Here is a 21,988-nt window from a genome sequence, read left to right as displayed (position 1 = left end):
AAGATTTAGGCCCTCATTCAGAGCCACTCGCTAGCGGCAGTACGCTCGTTCCGAGCGATGTTCGCACATCTGCGCATGCGTACGGTTTTTAGTACGCATGCGCGAACCAGTCAGTGCGGCCGAAAATCGTTGGTACGCAATATAGCGAGGGCCTGCTATTTTGAGTGACAGAATGAGGCGTATGTGGGTGGTAACAGGGGAAGGTGCTTGAAAACGGGGAGTGGAGATCCGAACGCAGGCGTGCTTAAAGGTCAAAACGGGCGTTTTAAGGGAGTGCATAATTAATACAGCAGCGTCATTGACCACGTCACTTGGTTTTTTTTAACTCAGAACTGCTCGCAAAATAGCGGTTGAAAACACCAACCACAAGAATAGCGAGCAGTTCATACGCTGTACGATGTACTAGATTAATCTAATAAATAGCGGACATGACGTATGGTGCGTGCAGCCAGGGGGCGTTTTTATCAAATAAACGAGCGTATGTTTTGCTCGCTCGTTCAGACTTAGAGGTGGGAACAGACTGCAATTTGCGAACGGATCATTTGAATAGCCACCTCTTGTTTTTGAACGAATGACCACAAATAGCGAACGGCTCTGAATCAGGCCCTTAGTACTATAACCTATTTCATTAATATTAGAAACAGTTAACATAAAACCAATATATCATTTAAAAAAAACAACTCTCCTATTACTCTGTTAAAGTATAATAAATATAAAAATTGTTATTGGATAGTACTACATGAAAGGTAACATGCTGCAATGTACAGCCATGGCCAAAAGTTTTGAGAATGACACAAGTGTTGGTTTTCACAAAGTTTGCTACTTCAGTGTTTTTAGACCTTTTTGTCAGATGTTACTATGGTATACTGTCAGATGTTACTGTGGTATGCTGAAGTAACATTACAGGCATTTCATAAGTGTCAAAGGCTTTTATTGACAATGACATTAAGCTTATGCAGAGAGTCAATATTTGCAGTGTTGACCCCCTCTTTTTAAAGACCTGCAATTCGCCCTGGCATGCTGTCAATCAAATTCTGGGCCACATACTGACTGATGGCCGCCCATTCTTGCCTAATCAATGCTTGGAGTTTGTCAGAATTTGTGGGTTTTTGTTTGTCCACCCGCCTCTTGAGGATTGACCACAAGTTCTCAATGGGTTTAAGGGCCATGGACCCAAAATTTCGATGTTTTGTTCCCCAACTCCATTGGCTGAAATTAGGAATGTTATTAAACCAATATATCTTCTCTTATCTCCAATCTTACTAATGCAACCTCCTACTATCCGGATTTCCACACGCCCATACTTCACCACCACAACCGATACAGCAGCATGAGTGATCTTCCAGTCTCTGTGGTCCACAGCCGTTGCACCACTCTGCAAATCTCTATACTAGATCGCCATTAACTCTAGAATTTAAGCTACTCACCAACGCCTATCTTTCATATATCTCTCACTTCGTCATGAGAGACACTACCCTGAATCTTGCCCTCCTTCAACTGTTCTGACATATACCTCTCCTCCTATTGGATATTAATTCTTTTCAGTATAACCTATAGGAGCCCTACCCACCACAGTCCCATGTCCATTCCAAGTCACACTAGTTCTTATTATGTTGGCAGTGTCTTATCTAGACTGTAAGCTGGCAAGAGCAGGGTCATCTGTACCATGTCTCCCATCTGCCCCTGCATATCTGTAAACCTTGTACGTACTTGTTCTATTTATGTGTGCGACTATATTCTATATATGACGTGACTTACCTGCTGGTTATAGGGCTAAACTGAGAAAGGCCAAGTGACCCAATCTCCTCAATACAATAAAGAGAAAAGCACATTGCATGATGGGGTCAATTAGTGGGGATGTTATTATCGGAAAACTGCCCAATCACTGGACCCGTTCTACGCATGTGCAAATGGTGTGCTACGATCTCCCACACAGATCCCCCAAACCACAGCATGACTGACATGCTGCAGCGTTTGGGGGCGGAGCTAGATCGTGCCTGGCTGGCGTTCCTGGAAATGGAGGGATATATATCGCCCACATTTTCCGAGAGTGGCAAGGCCAGGGTCTGTGTTGGTGGAAGCAGATTTCCTGGCCTGAGTATGCTGAAGAACTGCAATTCCCAGCATGCATACCAGTCTATGACATAGTTCCACAGCTAGAGAGACTCAGCTTGCCTTTCCCTGCTCCAATTGATATTACAAAACTTGTACTGTAGCCTGTGCATATACAGCCAGCAATTATTATTCTGATGTTATTGTAACTAAAATAAATGGAATTACCGGCTATTAGCTGCAGCAACTGCAATCCCTCTCCTGTCTTCCATACACACAAATGAATGTTTCCCTAATGAATGAAATAAGAGACCAGCCAACGACCCTTAACATAACTTGTCACGTGACTAGCAATAATTACCTTGTCAAAAAGTGAAGGTGTGGCGGCCATTTTCTTGTCACACCAGTTTCATACAGAACGAATACGCATAATGTGACAGCTTGACCCCCATTCTAAAAGGCCTCCACGATTATATTTCCTGTTATCTATTTAGATAGTAAAGATCTCCTGCACAGTAATACCTCACTGGCAAAACTAGGTCTAATCGCTGACGCCGGTTACCAATTTTGCAGACAAAAGCACTGCATGACAGCGGCGGCCATTTTCTCGTAGTCCACAGCAATAAAGACTAGTAAATACATTTTGACATTAGGATAACGGCTAAAGTAGTGTACTACAACTCCCAGAGACCCCTGGTTTATCTTACTGACACCCCAGCTCTCTCCCCTATTCCTGTCTAATGGGATGGGGCACATTTTCTGGGTTTAAAGGATTGAATAGTGGTTGTTAAACTGCACCTCAAAGGGGTCTATTTACTAAGCCTCGGATGGAGATAAGGTACCAGCCAATCGGCTCCTAACTGCCATGTCACAGGCTGTGTTTGAAAAATGACAGGAGCTGACTGGCTGGTTCCTTATCTCCGTTTCCTTTATCTCTATCCAAGGCTTAGTAAATAGACCCCCTCAGACTTTTAAGAATCCTGATATGCAAATATATCAAAGGCATAAAACCTAAGAAAGGTGTGAACAGAAGACCACGTGGACAATGGCTGGCTGGCAACTTTTAGCCTGGGGGGCAAATACATGCAGGCGGCCCGGGCAGAGGGGTAGCGTGTAGCCAGGGTGCCCGAAGAACATGCGTGCTACGGCGCGCCCCCCCCCCCCCTCAAGTGTTCCAGGGAGGAGGCGGGTCCATAAGGGATTAATGTAAAGTAAAAATAAAGATTAGGAACAGCCCCGTCGTTGTGCCCATATGCAGTGCCCCAGGAGAGGATCCCCTTATGCAGGCCTCCAGTAGTGGTCCCCCCTTGTAGTACCCCCAGTAGTGGTCTCCCTCTTGTAGTGCCCCCAGTAGTAGTCCCTCCCTCTTGTAGTGCCCCCAGTCCAGTAGTGGTTCCCCCTTTGTAGTGCCACCAGTAGTCCCCCCTCCCTTGTAGTGCCCCCAGTAGTAGTAGTCCCCCCCTTGTATTGCCCCCATTAGTAGTAGTCCCCCCCTTGCAGTGCCTAGAGTAGTGGTTCCCCCCTTGTGGTGCCCCCAGTAGTGGCCTCCCCCCCAGTAGACACACGTAGTAAAAAAAAAAACCAAACACCTGAATCCCCGCTCCCGCCGTCGCCATCCGCTCCTCTGTCTGTCCTTCCCGGGCATTATGGGAGAGACGTCATATGATGTCATGACGCCTCTCCCATTGCCCACTGCGGGAGCTGGAAGATGGAGCGGCTCCTCCAGTGGGCGCAGCAGCAGCTAATGAGAGTCTGACAGACTCTCATTGGCTGCTGCTTACAACAAACACAGCTGCCGGAGCCGGCGGCTGTGTGATTGTCACTTGTGTAGCGCTGACCGAACTCAGTCAGGTCAGCGCTTCACATGCGGTGCAGTCTGTGTCACAGTGACACACAGACTGCCCGCGGCCCGCATGACGCTGCGATCCGGGGGGCACTTGGCACCCTGCCCCCCGGCCCAGCCCGCCACTGCACATGGATGCCTTGCATAGTTCAGCAGACGCGTCACAGTGGGCTGCCCAAGAGGGACTCGCAGAGCAAGTAGAATGAGCAGATATTGTAGCCAGCACAGGAAGGCCAGTCTGTGTGTAAGCCTGTGAGATAGTCATGTGAAGCCATCTGGCCAGGGTCTGTTAGCTGGCCATCCCTTCTTCCAACAGGGAATCCATTTCCTGATGGAACTAGTACGGTTCACATCCAAAAAGGCCTCACCTGCCGCGAGGTCTGGTGATTGAAAGACCAGAACCACAATTTTCTCATTGAGGTGGAAATGAGAGACCACTTTGGGAAGAAAGCCAGGGCGTGTTCAAAGAACAGCCCTGTCCAGATGAAAGATAAGAATTGGGGAGCAACAGGAAAGCGCCCCTAAATCTGATACCCTACGGGCAGACGCTATAGCAAGAAGAAACAGTCTTCGCAGTGAGCCATTTGACATTACTGAATCCAGGGGTTCAAATGGAGGTTCCTGAAGTGCGTGGAGAACCACTGACAAACCCCACGGAGCCACAGGAGGGACAAACAGAGGTTGTATATGTAGAACACCTTGCAGGAAGGTGTGAACGCCCGGTAGAGGATCATTTCTGCGCTGGAACCAGATGGACAGAGCAGAGACGTGCACTTTCAGAGAGGCTAGGCAGAGTCTGAGATCCAATCCAGCTTGAAGAAAAGCAAGGATTCTAGAAACCGTAAAAACCAGAGGATCATAGTTTCTAGTAGCACACCACTGGAAATATGTATGCCACACTCTGTGATAAATCCTGTCAGAGGCTGGTTTATGCGCTGAACATGGTCTGGACCACAGAGCTGGAAAACCCTTTAGACCTTAGGAGGGATAACTAAAGAGCCAAGCCGTTAAAGACAGATGGGCCAGGTTCGGATGTAGACCGGGACCCATGAGATAGCAGGTCTGGTCGTAGAGGAAATTGAAGAGGAATGTCTATGGAGAGACCCTGAAGGTCGGAGTACCAATGGTGTCTAGGCCAAGATGGAGCTACTAACAGGACTGTGCCCCCTTCCTGCTTGAACTTCCAAAGAATCGAAGGAGAAGGGAGACCGGAGGAAAGAGGTATGCCAAATAGAAGGTCCACTTCACAGTTAATGCTTCCACGAAGGCTGCGTTGGGGTCCCTTGTCCTAGGGAGAGGCCCGCTCCGTCAGGCTTGAATTCAGATTTGGTAGGTGGACGTCTAGTCCTAGGCTTGAAGCCTTAGTGGATGAAGACTGCCGTGTAAAGGACTGACCTTTAGCTTTTCTTTGGGAACAGAAGGACCAAAAAGATGACATCCGAGGCTTCGTAGTAGATGCAGAGGACAAGAACGCCATCTTGGAAGTTGCCATGGTAGTCACAATCTTGTCCAATTCTGGGCCAAACAGGATCTCCCCAGAATAAGGCAGAGACTCCAAAGCCTTTTTAGAGTCCGAATCTGCTTTCCATGAGCGAAGCCAAATAATACGGCGGGCTACCATGGAAGTAGCAGATGCCTGGAAGCTAGGAGGCAAGTATTCAAAGCCGCCTCCCCTAAATAGGAGGCTGCATCTCTAATGTGAGATATGTTCTCTGGAAGTATCAGAGGGAAATGTATCTTCTAGGGCCTCTTCCCAACTCTCAGGGCTACGGCCTGGCTGGCAAAAGCCATTGGCAGGACGAGTAATAGCTCCTGTAAGAGACTATATCGACTTCAGGCAAGCTTCAATCCTTCTATCCGTAGTCTCCTTTAAGGAGGTTGCAGTGTGGATAGGTAAGGTAGGGGTTCTTATATAGGCGTGTCACGTGGGAAGTAGATGCAAGAGGGTGAAAGGAAATCAAGTATTTAGGCAGCTGAAACTTTTTACTAGGTATTTTCCATGCTTCACACACATGATCAGATAGCTGATCAGAGTGAGGAAAAACTACCTTTTGTCGCTTAAATAGTGGCTCTTTTGCCCTAGGAGTGGGTTCTGTCTCTTCTATTTGAAGAATGGATTTTACAGCTCTCACAAGTGCAGGTATATTCAATTGTGAGGGTGGCTCCTCATCTCCCGAGGGGGCGTCAGAGTGACAGAGGTCTGCGTCTTCTGCCTCCCCAGATGATAACTCAGAATCTGATAGCTGGGTAGAGAACACAGCACGCTTAGTTTACTAGGTAAGGGTCTCTTCTTTTGCAGCATTTGTTGAAAGGCTGTAGAGGTTGCTGCCAGGCTCTGCACTGAGGTGGAAAGTACAGTACGTCTACCCATGGGGGAGGCAAAGGATTCGCAGGAAGTACCTACTGTGGTCATCCCATAGGGGGAGCTACCACAGGGACCGCTAGGTGGTCCACATTTTTTGCCAACACCTGTGAAAAAGAAGCCATGGGGGGATCTTGAGGAGAGGATGCAGGGGCTGATGGGCTAGGTGCCGTATAACAAGATGCACATAGACCATCTTGAATGAGATCCTATGAAGCTAAGCTTGCTAAACAGGACTTGCAAGACACCAGCGTGGGAGCAGCAGGCGGCTTGTTATTCTTGCCTTTGCTAGACATAGCTGCAAGGATAATTGTAGCACACAATCTGGCGCAGTGCAGTGAGCAACCCAGATATATGTACAATATGGCACAGTGTAGTGCGCAACACAGATATACAGCATGTTATAGCCCTCACAAATCTAGTTAGATGTGAGGTACAATAAACAACCTATACCTCAGTATCCCAGGGTTATAATGAAAGAAAGGGAAAGGTATAAGCTGACTGTTGTGAAAAAAACAAACAGCAGCGCTAGCACAAGTCACATACAATGCAGAGAATACAATATAACTGCAATGGGCACTAAATTCAACTACAAAGACCACAGTGGCTGATAGGAAATAGCGCTGTATAACCTGGCCTTTGGGAGAGGTATACAGGGAGACCTGAATGCAGAAAATGGCTGCCGTGAGTCTCAGAGGGGGGCGGAGGGTGAGGAAGGAGCAGCTCAGGGACGTTAAGACCATAGTGGAATGGTGCCCTGAGCCAAGGGAGGGGCCGCAGGGAGAGGGCCTTCTCCCCTATGCTGACATCAACCACCGGGTTCCTGGCCTTAATCTGTGCCATGCGCCAGTATTTGTAATGCCCTGGTGGTCTAGTGGAGTCCCGCTGGAACCGGTGTCCACATCAGTGCCTCCTATCTGTTTCCTGAGAACGGAGGAAAGACTGCACATAGACGAGGGTCCCCGCAAGTGGGGATCTGCCTTACCTGTCCCCTTGAGTACTGGCTGCAGTCTGGGGTCCGAGGAGCCATGCTAGCTAGGTCCCCACAGAGCCCCGCCAAGAGTACATAGCTGAGGACTGGTGTTGCCGCGCCGCAGAGGGGTGATGGAGCAGCAGTGCAGACGTCCTCAGGACTGTCTAGCGCTGCTGCACTGTAGTAAAAAATAAAAGTTATGGCAGACTTACCATTGATAACTCTTTTTCTTCGAAGTCCATAGGGTTCACAGGGATACCATGGGGGAGGATAATGTGGTTGGAGTGATCTAAGCACCAAACAGTTAAGCTTTCACCTCCCAGGATGCCTCTGGTCCTTCTCCACATATAACGCCCCCAGACGTTCAGTTGTGTAAACAAGACCAAGGCAGGAGAAGGAAAAGAGGAGAAGGAAGAACAATCATACATCAGACGTGCCCGAAAGAAAAATTACCCAATGAAGCGAGGTGCGTCAGGGTGGGTGCCCTGTGGACCTCGAAGAAAAAGTTATCAAAAGGTAAGTCTACCATAACTCTAATTTTCTTCTTCCACAGGGATACCATGGGGATGTCCTAAAGCAGTTCCCCTAGGTGTGGAGAACGCTCCTGAGCAGAATAGAACTTGTCGCCCAAAGGAAGCATCCTGAGAGGCAAAAGTATCAAAGGCGTAAAACCTAATAAAAGTGTGGACAGAAGACCACGTGGCTGCCTTGCATAATTGCTCTGCAGAGGCGCCACGACTAAACACCCACGATGGCCCCACAGACCCGGTAGAATGTGCTGTCGCCGTGTTTGGGACAGGGAGATCATACTGTGTGTATACCTGAGCTATAGTCATACGTAACCATCGAGCCAGAGTCAGTTTGTTAGCTGGCCATCCTTGTTTGTAAAAACCATATAGCACAAAAAGAGCATCTCGTTTTCTAACCGAAATTGTACGCTCCACATAAATATGGAGAGCACAAACCACATCCAGGGAGGCTTCACCTACAGTAAGGTCTGAAGACTGAAAAGCTGGAACCACAATCTCTTAATTAACATGAAAACGGGACACTACCTTAGGAAGGTAACCCTTGTGCGGAGAACAGCTCTATACTGGTGAAAAATCAATCATGGGGAGCGACAAGAGAGTGCTGCCAAATCAGAAACTCTGTGTGCAGAAGAGATAGCGAGAAGAAAGTGTCTTCGCTGTCAACCATTTCAAATCCAGAGACCAAAGGTTCAAATTGGGGAGTTTGTAGCCCCTTAAGAACCAAAGACAGATCCCACTGTGCTACCGGTGGGACAAAAGGAGGCTGAACTCCCTGAAAAAAATTCTGCCATCTGGTAATGAAGCAATCTTTCTTGGAATCATACTGACAGTGCAGAAACCTGCACTCACAAAGTGGCCAGGCGGAGACCAAGGTCTAAACCAGCCTGGAGAAAAGCCAGTACCCGGGAAACCCTAAACATCTTAGGGTCATACTTTCTGCGGGAACACTATTGGCCAAAAGAATGCCAAACCCTGTAATAGATGCAGGAAGAAGCAGGCTTCCGTGATCTAAGCATTTTTTGAATCATAGAGCTGAAAAAACTTTTGGCTTTTAAGATGGAAAATTCAAGAGCCACGCCGTCAAAGCCAGATGAGGTAAATCCGGATGACGGCAGGGACCCTGCATTAACGGATCCTGCCACAGAGGAAGAGGGTATGAACGATCTATGGATATATTCTGTATGTCGGTGAACGAATGACATCTGAGCCAAGTCGGAGCCACTAGTATTATTGTTCTGCCTTCCTGCTTGAATTTCCTGAGGACTTTTGGGAGGGAAATTGGAGGAAATAGACATATCAGCTTGAAGTCCCATCTTACAACCAGTGCGTCCATGAATGCTGCTGATGGGTCTCTGGACCTGGACCCATACCTGGGGACCTTGTGGTTGTGACGTGATCCCATGAGATCTATGTCTGGTAGACCCCATTTGTTCACCAACAACTGAAACCCTCCCAGGTGGAGAGACCATTCTCCGGCGTGTATGTCCTGACGACCTGGGAAGTCTGCTTCCCAATTGAGGACTCCCGGTATGAATATTGCTAGAGGATGACATTCTGCCCAAATCAGAACCTTTGTCACTTCCCTCATGGCTGCATGACTTTGTGTGCCTCCCTGCAGATTGAGATAGGCCACTGTGGTCGTGTTGTCGGACTGGATCTGGACCGGCCTTGCCCTGAAGCAGATCCTGTGCCCTGATAAGTGCTTTGTTTACTGCTTGCAGTTCCACAATATGTATTGGCAGATGACTTTCCTGATTTGTCCATCTTCCCTGAAAGGTGTGATGACCAGTCACTGCCCCCCATCCGCGAAGACTGGCGTCCGTGGTGAGAAGCAACCAATTTGGAATCCAGAATTGACGCCCTTTGTCCAGATGATCCTTTCTTAGCCACCACGGGAGAGAGAGAGACGAACCTCTGGAGTGAGAAGGATCCTCTAGGACTTTATTAGATGATACTGTCCGTTCCACCTGGAGAGAATCAATTTTTGCAGAGGCCTGGAATGAAACTGAGCATATCCCACCATGTCGAAGGTGGATACCATTGATCCCAGGACCTGCACTGCTGATAGGACAGATACCCATCGCTTGTGTAGTAGTTTGCGTACTCTCAATGATAGGGGTGCAATCTTGTCTTCTGGTAGAAAGGCCCTTTGTGCCTGAGAGTCCAGAAGTGCTCCCAGATGTACCATCTCCTGTGTTGTAGAAAGAAGATTTCTTCCAATTGATCCAGCCATGCTTCTGTAGGCAGGCTATGGTCAGCTGAAGATGGTGTTGCAAAAGAACTGGAGTTTGTGCCAATATCAGAAGATCGGCCAGATATGGTAGTATTCTGACACCCTGACGCCTGAGATAGGCCGTCATGACTGCCATTATCTTGGTAAAATACCCGAGGGGCTGTTGATAGGCCAAAGGGCAGCACCTGGAATTGGTAATGTTGCTGAAGGACAGCAAACCGTAGAAATTGTTGGTGGGATGGCATAAAAGGAACATGCAGATACACATCCTGAATGTCCAGGGAAACCATAAAATCCTCAGATTCCATTGGAAAAATAATTGACCGGAGAGTTTCCATACGGAACTTGGGTACACGGATAAATTTGTTGATGGTTTTTAGATTTAGAATACGGTGATGAGACCCATTCAATTTCTGAACCAAAAATAGATTGGCATAATAACCCCTTCTCCTTAATACTGGTTCCCTTCCAGGAACCAGTATTATTACCCCTGCCTGCTACAGGGAATGAATGGCCTCCTGAAGGGCCATTTTTACTGCACTTCTGGGGAGGATTCCTCCGGAAAGTGAGAGCATATCCCTGAGAGACCACTTCCCGGATCCAGGCATCTATTGTTATTTGATGCCAGCAATCCACAAACTGAAGAAGTCAGCCCCCCATCCTGAGATCCCCCAGGAGGAGGGCCACCCCATCAGGCCAAGAGTTTGTCGTCCGGCTTAGAAGCTGGACGTCTGGCTGGCCCAGACCTCTTAGTTTGTCGCCTGGTTGTCCTGCGAAAACTAGACGGCCTGGAGGAAGACTGTTTCTTCGCTCGTCACTGAGGACGAAAAGACCGAAAAGAAAACTGCCAAGACTTCAATGTAGGCGTAGATGGCAGACCTGGAGATTTTGAAGCTGCCAGAGTAGCTATGATCTTACCTAACTCTGCTCCAAAAAGTATATTTCCAGAAAAAGGTGAGAATTCTAGAGCCTTCTTTTAAAAAAAAAAAAAAAGTTTATTTTCATTTTAAATGCATAAGACATCCACAATAATATCTTTGAGATGAGAAAATGAAAGTATTGTGGACCAGATACACATCTGAGAAATATATTAAACATAAAGTCAAAATATTATAAACAACTGTACAGAATTAGCTTACAGGACCAAATATAAAAGATGAGAAAAGAAGGAAGCGTAAGAAAGGAATGGAGAGGGGGAAGGGAATGGGTAGGGGGGAGAGAGGAGAGACCTCACTTGTATAATCTCTCGACAAAAATCTAGATATTAGAACTCGGAGTATCGATAAATGTTACTAATATAGTTAAAGTCTGTAAAATACACATCCCATAAAAATACAAATGAATCATTAAAAGCAAACAGTCAGAACAGAAGGGCTGAAAGGCCACCTAATGAAAGGGAACTATGTGAGGGACTATGATAGTTATACCAAGGTTTCCAAATCTAAGAAATTGGAGGATCTATTGTTAAGCTATGTGGTAATTTTCTCCATACTTTCCAGGTACCAGATTTGATCAATAACTAGATGTAGAGGAGGAGTATCTACAAGTTTCCAATATAGTGCAACGAGACATCTGTCAGCGTTCAATATTTGAACCATCAGTTTACTGGAGACCATATCTAGGGATTCAATTGGAAGACCCAAGAGAAAAGACCAAGGGTCCTTAGTTATAGGAGTATTGATTACTTTACTAAACAGATTTGCAATCATGGCCCAATAGAGCGCTATTTTGGGACATGTCCACCATATATGAATAAAAGAACCTAGGGCACAGCATCCGACCAGCACTGAGGGGAAACGGAAGGAAATATCTTATGCAACCTAGTAGGGACCATGTACCATCGGTAAAAGACTTTATAGGCATTCTCCTTCACCAAGGTCGAAATAGATGACTTTGAAACAGATATATAAATATCAGACCATGCCTGCTCATCAGGTGGTGGATCCAGGTCTCTTTCCCACTGAAGTTCAAACGATGGCGAAGGAGACTGCACACACGATAGGAGAAGGGAATTAATAGTAGATATAATACCCTTAGCTAGGGGACTATGATAACACAGAGATACTAAGTTTGATAGGGAACTAAGTGGTTTGGGGCTAGACAGAGAGGACACAAAATGTCCTAGTTGAAAACATAAAAAGGGGTTCACCTCAAGGAAATCAAATTTAGATACAATACCCGGTAACAACATACATATACCATTTTCCAAAATATCTATAACAAAGCGGATATTTCTACTGACCCAGGGACCTGCACGTACCGTGGACTGGCCAGGTAGAAAGGAGGGGTTATCCCATAGAGGAGTAAGGGAAGAGAGAGATGAGAAGAGTTTTAAGCGCCGGGCACAGTAGTCCCAGATCTGACAGGTAAAACGAAGGACAGGATGCAAACCCATGTAAGGCAATCTGGACTTGGAGGGAAGTAGTAGTTGAGCGGCCAGTGAGGTAGCAAGGCTGAGATCCGTCTCTAGTTGAAGCCACCTGAGAGTGGAAGAGGGGGCTAACCAGGCACTAGCTTGACTCAAGTGGGAGGCGTAATTCAGAGCCTTCTTTGATCCTGTATCAGCTTTCCAGGATCTTAACCACATGACCCTGCGCACCACTACTGACGCTGCTGATGCTTTAGAAGCTAAAATTCCAGCATCTATTGCAGCTCCACCCAAATAGGAGCCCACTTCCCGTATGTGGGATATACTTCATCTGTTCTCTGGTAGCAACTGGTAGAGAGTCTTCCAATGCCCTCATCCATTATTTAACAGCTTTGGCTACCCAGGCTCCAGCCATAGATGGACAAGTAGCAGCCCCTGATGATAAAAATATTGCCTTAAGACATGCTTCAATTTTCCTATCTGTAGAATCCTTAAGAGAAGATGCTGACAGAATAGGCAACGTAGCATTTCTGACTAAGGGCGTCACGTGAGTGTCCACAGTAGGAGTTACCTCCCGTTTAGTACATTCAGAAGCTGGAAAAGGATATAACGATGTTAATCTTTTATGCACATAAAACCATTTATCCGGGTTACCTCATGCCTCTTACAGAAGCTCAGTGAGCTGCTCAGATTTAGGAAACTCTGTTTTGACCACCTTCTGGTGTTTAAACACTGGAGCCTTCTTACTAGGAGCTGGTTCATCATCCTGAATATCTAGGATTGATTTAACCGCCTTCACCAAAGAAGGAACATCCACTGAGGACGTATGGTCCTCTTCAACCGAGCTAGATCCTGAAGAAGAACCCTGTGCATTGTCTGATGATGCATCTGAATCCATATACTGAACAGACTGATAAAAAAAATAAAAATAATAACTTGCAATTAGGCGCCTTAGTAACTAACGGTCTGCTTGCAGTCGCTGATTGAGCCATACTCTGACTTGAGTTGGCATAAGTATCCATCCAGGAAGGATGTATAGGAGGTGTAATCATAGCATGCTGTGGATACCCCATACAAGGAGGCAGTATATTGGAGTAGCCATACGATCCACAAACTGCTTCATAACCTGAGACAAGGAGGACAAGATGGCTCTTGTACAGGGACTGGTATACTGGACTGGTGAGGTAGTTCTTTAGAACAGACAGCACACAAAACATCTTTTATCAAGTCCGGAGAGGTCAAGTTTGCTAAACAGGCTTTACATGAAATCAGTACAGGGCCCCCCATCTCATGATTTCCTTTACTTTTTGACATATCAGTTTTAAAAGGTAACAATGCAATGTAAGGTGACAACCTTAACAAATAACAATTACATGTGAAGTATAAGAAAAATACCCACACACCTGCCACAGAGGGATGAAGAGAAAAACAGCACTAGTTATAACTGACAGACGTAAAAAGGCAGTATAAACACAGCAGCTAGCAAACAGTCACAAACAATGCATATGCCATTTAGTTGCAATGGGCTCTGAATCAACTACTCAAAACACAATGCTTGGTAGTATATAGAGCACTATATACCTGGCCCATGGGAGAGGTATACAGGGAGACTGACCCAAAACCTCCTGAGAAGCCACAGTTACCGCAGCGCAACGATAGTGGACTGTGAGCGTCTAATATACACGAGGGGGGTAGGAGCGACCCAGACACGCGAAAACCTTTGATGAGACCGCGTCTGGGTCGGGGAAGGAGCTGCCGAGGGAGTGCCTACCTCCCCTAAGCTGCGTCAACCAACCGGGTACTCGTGGCAGCAAAAGTGTCTGCTGCCAATCCCCGGCGTCAGACAATAAGGCCTGGTGGTCTAGTGAGGACGCGGACTCTCCGGGTCCTGACTGCAGCGGCTTCCAGTGCGTCTCGTACGCCGGAAGCAAGGACTGCCATGCACGATTCCCTGTAAGTGAGTTGTCGTCTTACCTGAGATCTCCGTGTCCCCGGTTGCAGTCCGGGTCCCAGCATCGCTGCTAGCACGCTCAGCCGAGACCTGCCGGAATCACATCCTCTATTACTGGTGTTGTGGCTCGGCGGAGGTAGATGAGTCGTAGTATATGCATCTTAATTCAGAAGCTCAGTACTGCCAACTCAAAAACATAGAAAATAAAATAAAACATGAAATAAAAGCTTAGGACTGCCTGAGCAGTCCCTCGTTACCAAAGGTGCGTCTGAATCCTGCTGCACCAAACGAACAACTGAAGGCCTGTGGCTGGGGTATATATATGATGACCTGAGGCATCCTGGGAGCTGAAAGCTTTAAATGTTTGGTGCCTGGATCTCTCCAACTACATTACCACATGGTATCCCTGTGGATCCTGAAGAAGAAACTCCTCCTTTTCAGTAACAAACTGCGTTTGAAGAAGAACGGTGGCTAGGCAATTCTTATGCCAAGTACACACTAGACGATGTCAGTACGAGGCTGACGTACGATGCAATGAACGACATATCGTGCAACCGTTTGACACCACACGATCTGGTGAACGGCCGCTCAATATGTTGTTCACCAGCCGTCTCCACAAGCATGGCGTCGTTCATCAAATTGAGATTCAGCCGCATGTAGGCTTGATCTGTTGATGCGATGAACGACCCCGCGGGAGCGTGCATGGTCGCTCACAGTGGGTACACATTGGCCGATCTAAAGAATGTCGGCCCAATCCGCCAGATCGGGCGACATATTGTCACTCTCGAGTGTGTCCAGCTTTAGATCTGCTAACCAGGGCTTTAGCAAAAGAACCTACCCAATTACTGGCTGAAGACTAATGGATAACGTAGCAACCAACTAAATTTTAGCTATCATTTACTAGAATGTAGCATTCCCGCTAGGCTGTTCTGTCTCCACCCGGGGGTCACAGTGTCCCGCGGGTGGTCAAAACGGCATGCGCCCGGCATCCATTCACAGTGACCACAGCGCTTGGGGGCTGCCCAGCATGACCGTAAGTGCCGGGCACGTCCCCAGGAGTGACGAAAAGGGGGCGCGTCATAAAGACACCTCCCCCTTTCTTTGGCCACGCCCTTATTGGCCGCGCGTGCAGAAGTGCCCTATCTCTAGGTCCGGCGCCCTGTCTGCTGCCGGACCTAGAGTGTACACTATGAATGTACCAGATAAATGTTAGCGAGAATATTATTGGTCGCTTTGGGCAAAGCCTCCACTTCTGTAAATCTGCACCATAGTAATTTATTTCCATGTCTAAAGAAAAGTAGTCTGTAGCCTTCTGCATTTTGTCTGCGCTTAATTGCAGAGTACCACTAACGCCTTCCCGAACATAAGTCTCCGGGTTTCCGATCCACGCTCTGTGTACAAGCTAATGAGGCCATAGATACTGCTACATACAGAGCGGCTTCTTCAGTAACATGCACTCCAGCGTTTAGTTCATAGGGCACCTGAGACGACTTCTGGGATGCTAGCTGGAAGGGTTGCAGCATGAATTATGTATATCTGCTGGACCAAAAAGAACTTCAAAAAATAAATATAACACTGTCTGCCTAGCTAGTTAGAAATACCCGTCTCTACCAATCTAGAAGAGAGCCAACTCATTATGAGGGCTGCCATGAAGTAATGAAATATAAATTATATTACACGGCAGTAGGTTTAAAAAAAATATCCTAATATACTTTGTGAATACAATATACATGGATGACCCAGATAAATACTGTACATATAAAACCCATATATGTGGAAATTGAGACCTCTCTCTACCTAATCATGGGTGTGGTATAATAGTTTGGCAGTCAATAGGTCGATACCAGATGGTGGGCATGCAATATGTCGACCTGGTCAAAAGGTCGCCAGGATGAAAAGGTCAACAGGTTTAAAAGGTCAACTCTAATCCTAATTTTCAACCTAGTGCCTAACCCGAACCCTCCCCCTAGTGCCTAAACCTAACCATCTCCTTATAACTGTCCCCTCCAGCAGCCTAATCCTAACCTCAAAAATGTTGTGTTGAACATTTTTGTCGACCAATTGAACCATTTGACCTTTAAGCTCGTTGATCTTCTGCACGGTCTTCTATTAGTCATCTTTTTGACCATGTTGATCTATTGCCTCTCGACCTGTCAAATCTGTCGACCATCTGGTGTCGATCTATTGACTGTCGATCTTCCATCCGGAGATCCCTAATAACTGATACTTTATGGTAGTGTGCCCCTACTGGAATTGTAGTTTTATTATGTATGGGCAAATTGTACTCTGTGATTAGGACAAACAAATGGATCTTAACATGGTTGTTTAGCTCATCATCCTAGGTTACAGCCACTTATTTATCAAGGTAAATAGCCAGAGGACAGATCAAAGACAGGTTAGGGGAAATACTCTATGTTTATTTACAGGTAAAACACTGGTACAATGAAACCATGGGCTTCCTACATATGTAAGGCTTTGTGAATTCTCTGGTGTACACGAAGGTTGGATTTCTGTGTAAAGTGTTTCCCACAGCTGAAGCACTGGTACGGCTTCTCACCCGTGTGCATTCTTTCATGTTGAAGGAGGTGAGATTTCCGAGCAAAACCTTTCCCGCAATCGGCGCAGGCAAACGGCTTCTCTCCTGTGTGAGTCCTCAGATGTTTAACGAGAAAGGATTTATATGCAAAACTTTTGTCACAGTAAGAGCAGGAGAAGGGCTTGTCGCCCGTGTGATGTTTCTGATGTTGGAGAAGATTTGATTTGACCGCAAAGCTCTTCCCACACTCGGAGCAGGAAAATGGCTTCTCCCCTGTGTGGATTCTCTGATGTCGCAGGAGATCGGACTTGCATGCAAAGCATTTCCCACATTCGGCACATGGAAGCCTCTTGTACGTTTTAACAATCAGATCGGTGTCTGTATTGTGCATAACAATATCCGAATGATTAAGGAAAACGTCTTCGCATGTAGTATGATCAGCGGATAGATCTGCACTGTAAGGTGCTGGGTGGTTATTTGTGGTCATGAGGTTTTCTACCCGGGAATCCTGCCCTGTGTCTTCCACTTCACAATCTGGGGATGACATTGCTTCCTGCTCGGAGGTGTTACTTCTCTGTCGTACATCTGGGGAGTTTAAAACAAATGTATGTAATTCTGACACAGAACCAAAAATATATAGCATATAGTTATTAATTATAGCTCAGCGTTTCCAGGGTTCATAAACACATTATTCAAGGGAAAATAAAGCACAATAGATAAAAGGTATTAGGCTACAATCAGGGCTTCTCAACTCCAGTCCTTAATAACTATCACCAGCAGGTCATGTTTTGTGGATTTCTTTCATCATGCACAGGCAAGCTAATCTGTTTTGCTAGGTCAGTAATTATCCCATCTGCTTCCACAGACAGCAATACTCAAAAACATGACCTGTTGGGAAAACTTGAGGGTTTAGGTTAAGAATCCCTTTGCTTCATTATTCAGAACTAGTAGGGGGGCAATCCTCTGCCTCCCCCCGCCCTTATAGACAGAGTTGCAGCCAGACCCCAGCTATTACCAATACCCCCCTATTACACTGGCCAAATAACCAGCCGTGTTGTGGCTTAGTGTAAACTGGTCCCCGAAAAATAACCCGGGTCCAATGACCCGGCAATCCCATCTGGGTAGTGAGCAGGGTTTGACCAGGGTTACGGGGCAGTGTAAACACATGACCCGGGTCATCAAACCCCAGTCCCATTTACAGCATAGGAAGAGTCGGTTTACCGACCCTTGGAATTGATGTCCTTTCCCAGCACCGGCAGAGGCAAAGCCCCGGCAATAACCCAGTGTTAACGTGTTTCAAGCCGCTGTGACACGGATTGAAACCCGTGTTCAGTGACACTGGCTGGACCCGGGAACTTGGTGTATAACCATGCACCTCTACTTGTGACCAGGAACAACCTTTACACTGTGTTAAGCCGCAGAACAATAGCTTTTAATGGCAGCACAATATAGCTATCCTTGTTCTTCCACCTACAATTGCAACCATGCTTAGTGACGTTAACCAACAGACATAGAAAACAAAACAATGGAAATAAATATTTTTCATTTGTTTTCTATTAAAATATTGTTTATACCAGGGTTCAGCAACCTGTGGCACTACACATCCCAGCATGTCATGTCACAGATTTGCTGTTGGGGCATACTGGAATGTGTAGTTCAACAGCAGCTGGAGAGCCACAAATTGCTTATCCCTGGTTTATACTTAATTTCTCATCCTAATAGTACTTCGAACTCTCATGCAAACTCCTAACATTCAATGTATTTAGTCCATGTACGCTGGCTCTTCCTGTAGCAGGGGACAGCTATTAGACCCTTGTCGAAGTGATCCCCCTTCTATGGGCAGAGCCGAGCAGGAGATCGACTGAGGTACCAACTCTGTATACTGCAAATGGTGGGAGACAACAGAAGAATTACTAAGGATTCACTTTGCAATTCCCTGGATGTACAAAATGAGGATATATCATAGGATATACTATCATCAAGACTCATCGGCTTACATACAGCAAACATTTTTTCTGAGTACAGGATCACTTGCTTAGGGCCTCCTCCCGCATAGTATGTTTAAGATGATTCATGGTTAGGGACTTCTCCCAGTTTGTAGGCCTAGGTCTGTGCTCGGGATAACTCAGCGGTTCCCAAACGTCATCCTTTAAGGATAGCTATGCTTGTGCACAGGTGGGTAAATCAAATTGACCGAGTTACTAATTAAGCCATTTGTGCTCGCACATTAATATCCTAAAAACTGGACTCTAATGGCCCCATACACCCTCCGGCGGATTGCGCGATCCTGAGTTAAATTCAGAAATGCCGACAAGCGGCCATCGATGTTCCACGTTCCGTCGCAGGATCGGTGAAATCCACCATGTTAAATTTCAAATCACGATCATATTTTGATCGTGATCGGCAAATCTGTGAAATCCAACATGTTGGATTTCACCGATCCTCCGACCCGGCAACTGGCGTTCCATCGCTGATGTATGGGGGCCTTAAGGTGCCGTGAGGTCAGAGTTTGCGAACCACTGGGATAACTACATCAGCAATCCCAAGCAAGGTATTACTATACTGATCGTTTCATGCTGAATCCAATATTACTTCATTTTCTATTACATCTCATTTTCTTTGAGCCCTTTATGGGTATATAGAGGAGACACCTGCAATATTTGATTAATAAAAGTACAACAACAAAAGAAGAGAAAAAGAAACAAATAGGAAAATACAATAATTATTGATATGTGTTTCATTGAGTCCCTCCAGGGCAGCTGGAGATCATCCTAACACTTGCTGACAGCTAGATAGCAAAGCAGTTTGCACCGGAAACATCCTCCTCCGCTCCGGTGTCTGTTCACTTTTCCATAGCATCACATGATACATATGAGAAAACACTAAACTATGCATAACAACAATATATAATAGTAAGTTGCAAAAAAGGGGCAATGAGTGGGTTGCCATAGAATCACTCAATAACACATGATTAACAGGTTATTGTTTCCATCTCATTCCTCTTTGGCAGGCTATACCATTGGCTTCGGAAACCAAATGGTTAAAGGGGTTGGGGTACTACAGCTTGTGATACAAAGCGCAACGTTACTTGGCGGCGAAAAAAGCCGCGTCCACTGCATCGCAGCACTTCGTACACACTGCTTGACTTAGTCGCACACAGATATAAGTGTCACTAATCAAATTAATCAGCGCAGTCGCCTGGTGCGTTCATCCCATCGAACTGCGATAAAGTTTCACCTGCCGGACTTTTCGCCTACATTGCGTATTTTAGCCGTGGAAACATATCGTGCGCGCACCTGCTATTCGCCGTATTCAATTCCAAAAGACGCAAAATCGGAGACACGCGAAGTCAGAACAGGCGAAAAAGTGGTGTCAGAATCGGGGAAATCAGCCTGAACCCCCAAAAAAGATGCAGAAACATTGGGGATCAATGTAGTAGTGGCCGATTAGCCCTAATAAAACTGTTTGGGGTACTTAAGTTTGCACAAGTGCCACTAATTAGTGTATTTGCACAAGTGGTGATGAATAGCATAAAGCAATATCTTTTGGTGAAAATAAGTAGTCCTGGCAAATTTGGGGTACCTGAAAATGGGTGCTAGCATCTTTTAAAGTCTCTAAAGTGAACTTTTAAATAAAGTGATATTCCACCCCCAAAAATGCACCTGCAATCCCAAAAACACTTCACCCCTTCTTAGTGCACCCCCAGAAACTTATTTTGCTAGTTTGAGAACTTGTCCCCCCACTTTGCACTTTTTCACCCCCCAAATTCAAAGTTCTTTTTTGGGGTGTTAAGTGTGTTTTTTTTAGGATTTTTTTGACGCAGTTGTCTATTGGGGGGCTGTCCCAAGGGTTCTGAGTGGTTTCCCCACCTTGCACCCCAAACAAAAGTTTAGCACTTTTCTAAACCTATTCAGAGGCAAATCTTTTTCGCCTATTACATTGCATTGAGTTTCCGCGTACGCGAAAAGCGGATGGAATTGAATACAGCAATACTTTTGCAACAGGCGAAAAGTCGCAATCGACAATACTTTTTTGCGGATCTCGGCTTTTCGCTTCTAATTGAATACGGGCCTAAGACGAATTTTCTGCAAAAAAGACGTCTGGCGCTAGCAGAGTATCACGGGATCTGGCATGCCGAGAAGGCCTGTTTGGCGTGACTGCAGCAATAATGTGGAAGGACACATCTGTAAGTCACACCAAACAGCCCGTCTCAGATGTTAAGATTGGTGAAAAGGAAAGGGACAACCAGTTTCTGATTAAAATAAAGTGAATATCCGATTTTGGTAATAACAGAAAAGCCACAAAACAGCGCTGTCCTTGGATGTGTTCAAAAAAAGACACTATGCTCCCCCCAATTCTTCTAGCCCATGTGACTGCCTCCACTTTAAGAAGTGCCCACCAGAAGGGACTCTTGGAAATTGAGAGGCAGGCGATTCTCAGACCCATCTTGAAAGAATTCCAGAATCACAACCAGAGGTGCTAATTTTGTGGAGGCTCCAGAATGAAAACTCCAGACAGACTATATGGGCCTCTAGAGCAGTAGGAACATTTTGCGTTACAAATGTAACCTTTGAACCTCCACAGCCTTCGACACGGAGTGGATACGCAGACTCATGACAGAGTGAGACAGGAAGAGCCGTTTGTGGGTGGTAAAACAAGAGATATGGTAAGAACTTACCTTTGTTATCTCTGTTTCTACGAAGTCCATAGGGTCCACAGGGTTGACCTTGGGGTATAGCTGGATCTGGATCCATGGGCACCACGCAGTTAAAGCTTTAGCTGCTCCCAGGATGCACTTGGGTCCGTCCTCCTCTATACCCCGCCCCCGGCCACAGCACCTCAGTTGGTAAGCAGCCAAGGCCGGAGGAGGAGAGTAAACAGAGAGAAGGAAGACTGGAACACACAAGAAACCATACTCACAGAAATGGGAGACGGAAAACCGGTGACCAGCCACACAGCCCATTTGAAGCCAGGTGCGTCAGGGCGGGCGCCCTGTGGACCCTATGGACTTCGTAGAAACAGAGATAACAAAGGTAAGTTCTTACCATATCTCTTGTTTTCTACTTCAGGGTCCATAGGGGGTCCACAGGGTTGACCTTGGGGATGTCCCAAAGCAGTACAACTAAGGGCGGGGACGCTC

General features: G+C 46.3%; 1 protein-coding gene across 1 annotated transcript in view; it reads right to left on the bottom strand.

The window, feature by feature from the left end:
• Nucleotides 1–16,718: 16,718 nt before the first annotated feature.
• LOC148477798 (uncharacterized) overlaps nucleotides 16,719–21,988 on the bottom strand; it is a 59,959-nt gene continuing 54,689 nt past the window's right edge. The window contains exon 10 of the mRNA XM_088456181.1: nucleotides 16,719–17,433. Within this exon, the coding sequence (XP_088312307.1) occupies nucleotides 16,772–17,433 (662 nt within the window). The 3' untranslated portion in view covers nucleotides 16,719–16,771. The remainder of the gene's footprint in view (nucleotides 17,434–21,988) is intronic.

The sequence above is a fragment of the Taudactylus pleione genome, unplaced genomic scaffold (genome assembly GCF_031769625.1).
Source record: "Taudactylus pleione unplaced genomic scaffold, aTauple2 ptg000689l, whole genome shotgun sequence".
In the NCBI taxonomy this organism is placed as follows: Eukaryota; Metazoa; Chordata; class Amphibia; order Anura; family Myobatrachidae; genus Taudactylus; species Taudactylus pleione.
This window is presented reverse-complemented; position numbering and strand designations above follow the sequence as displayed.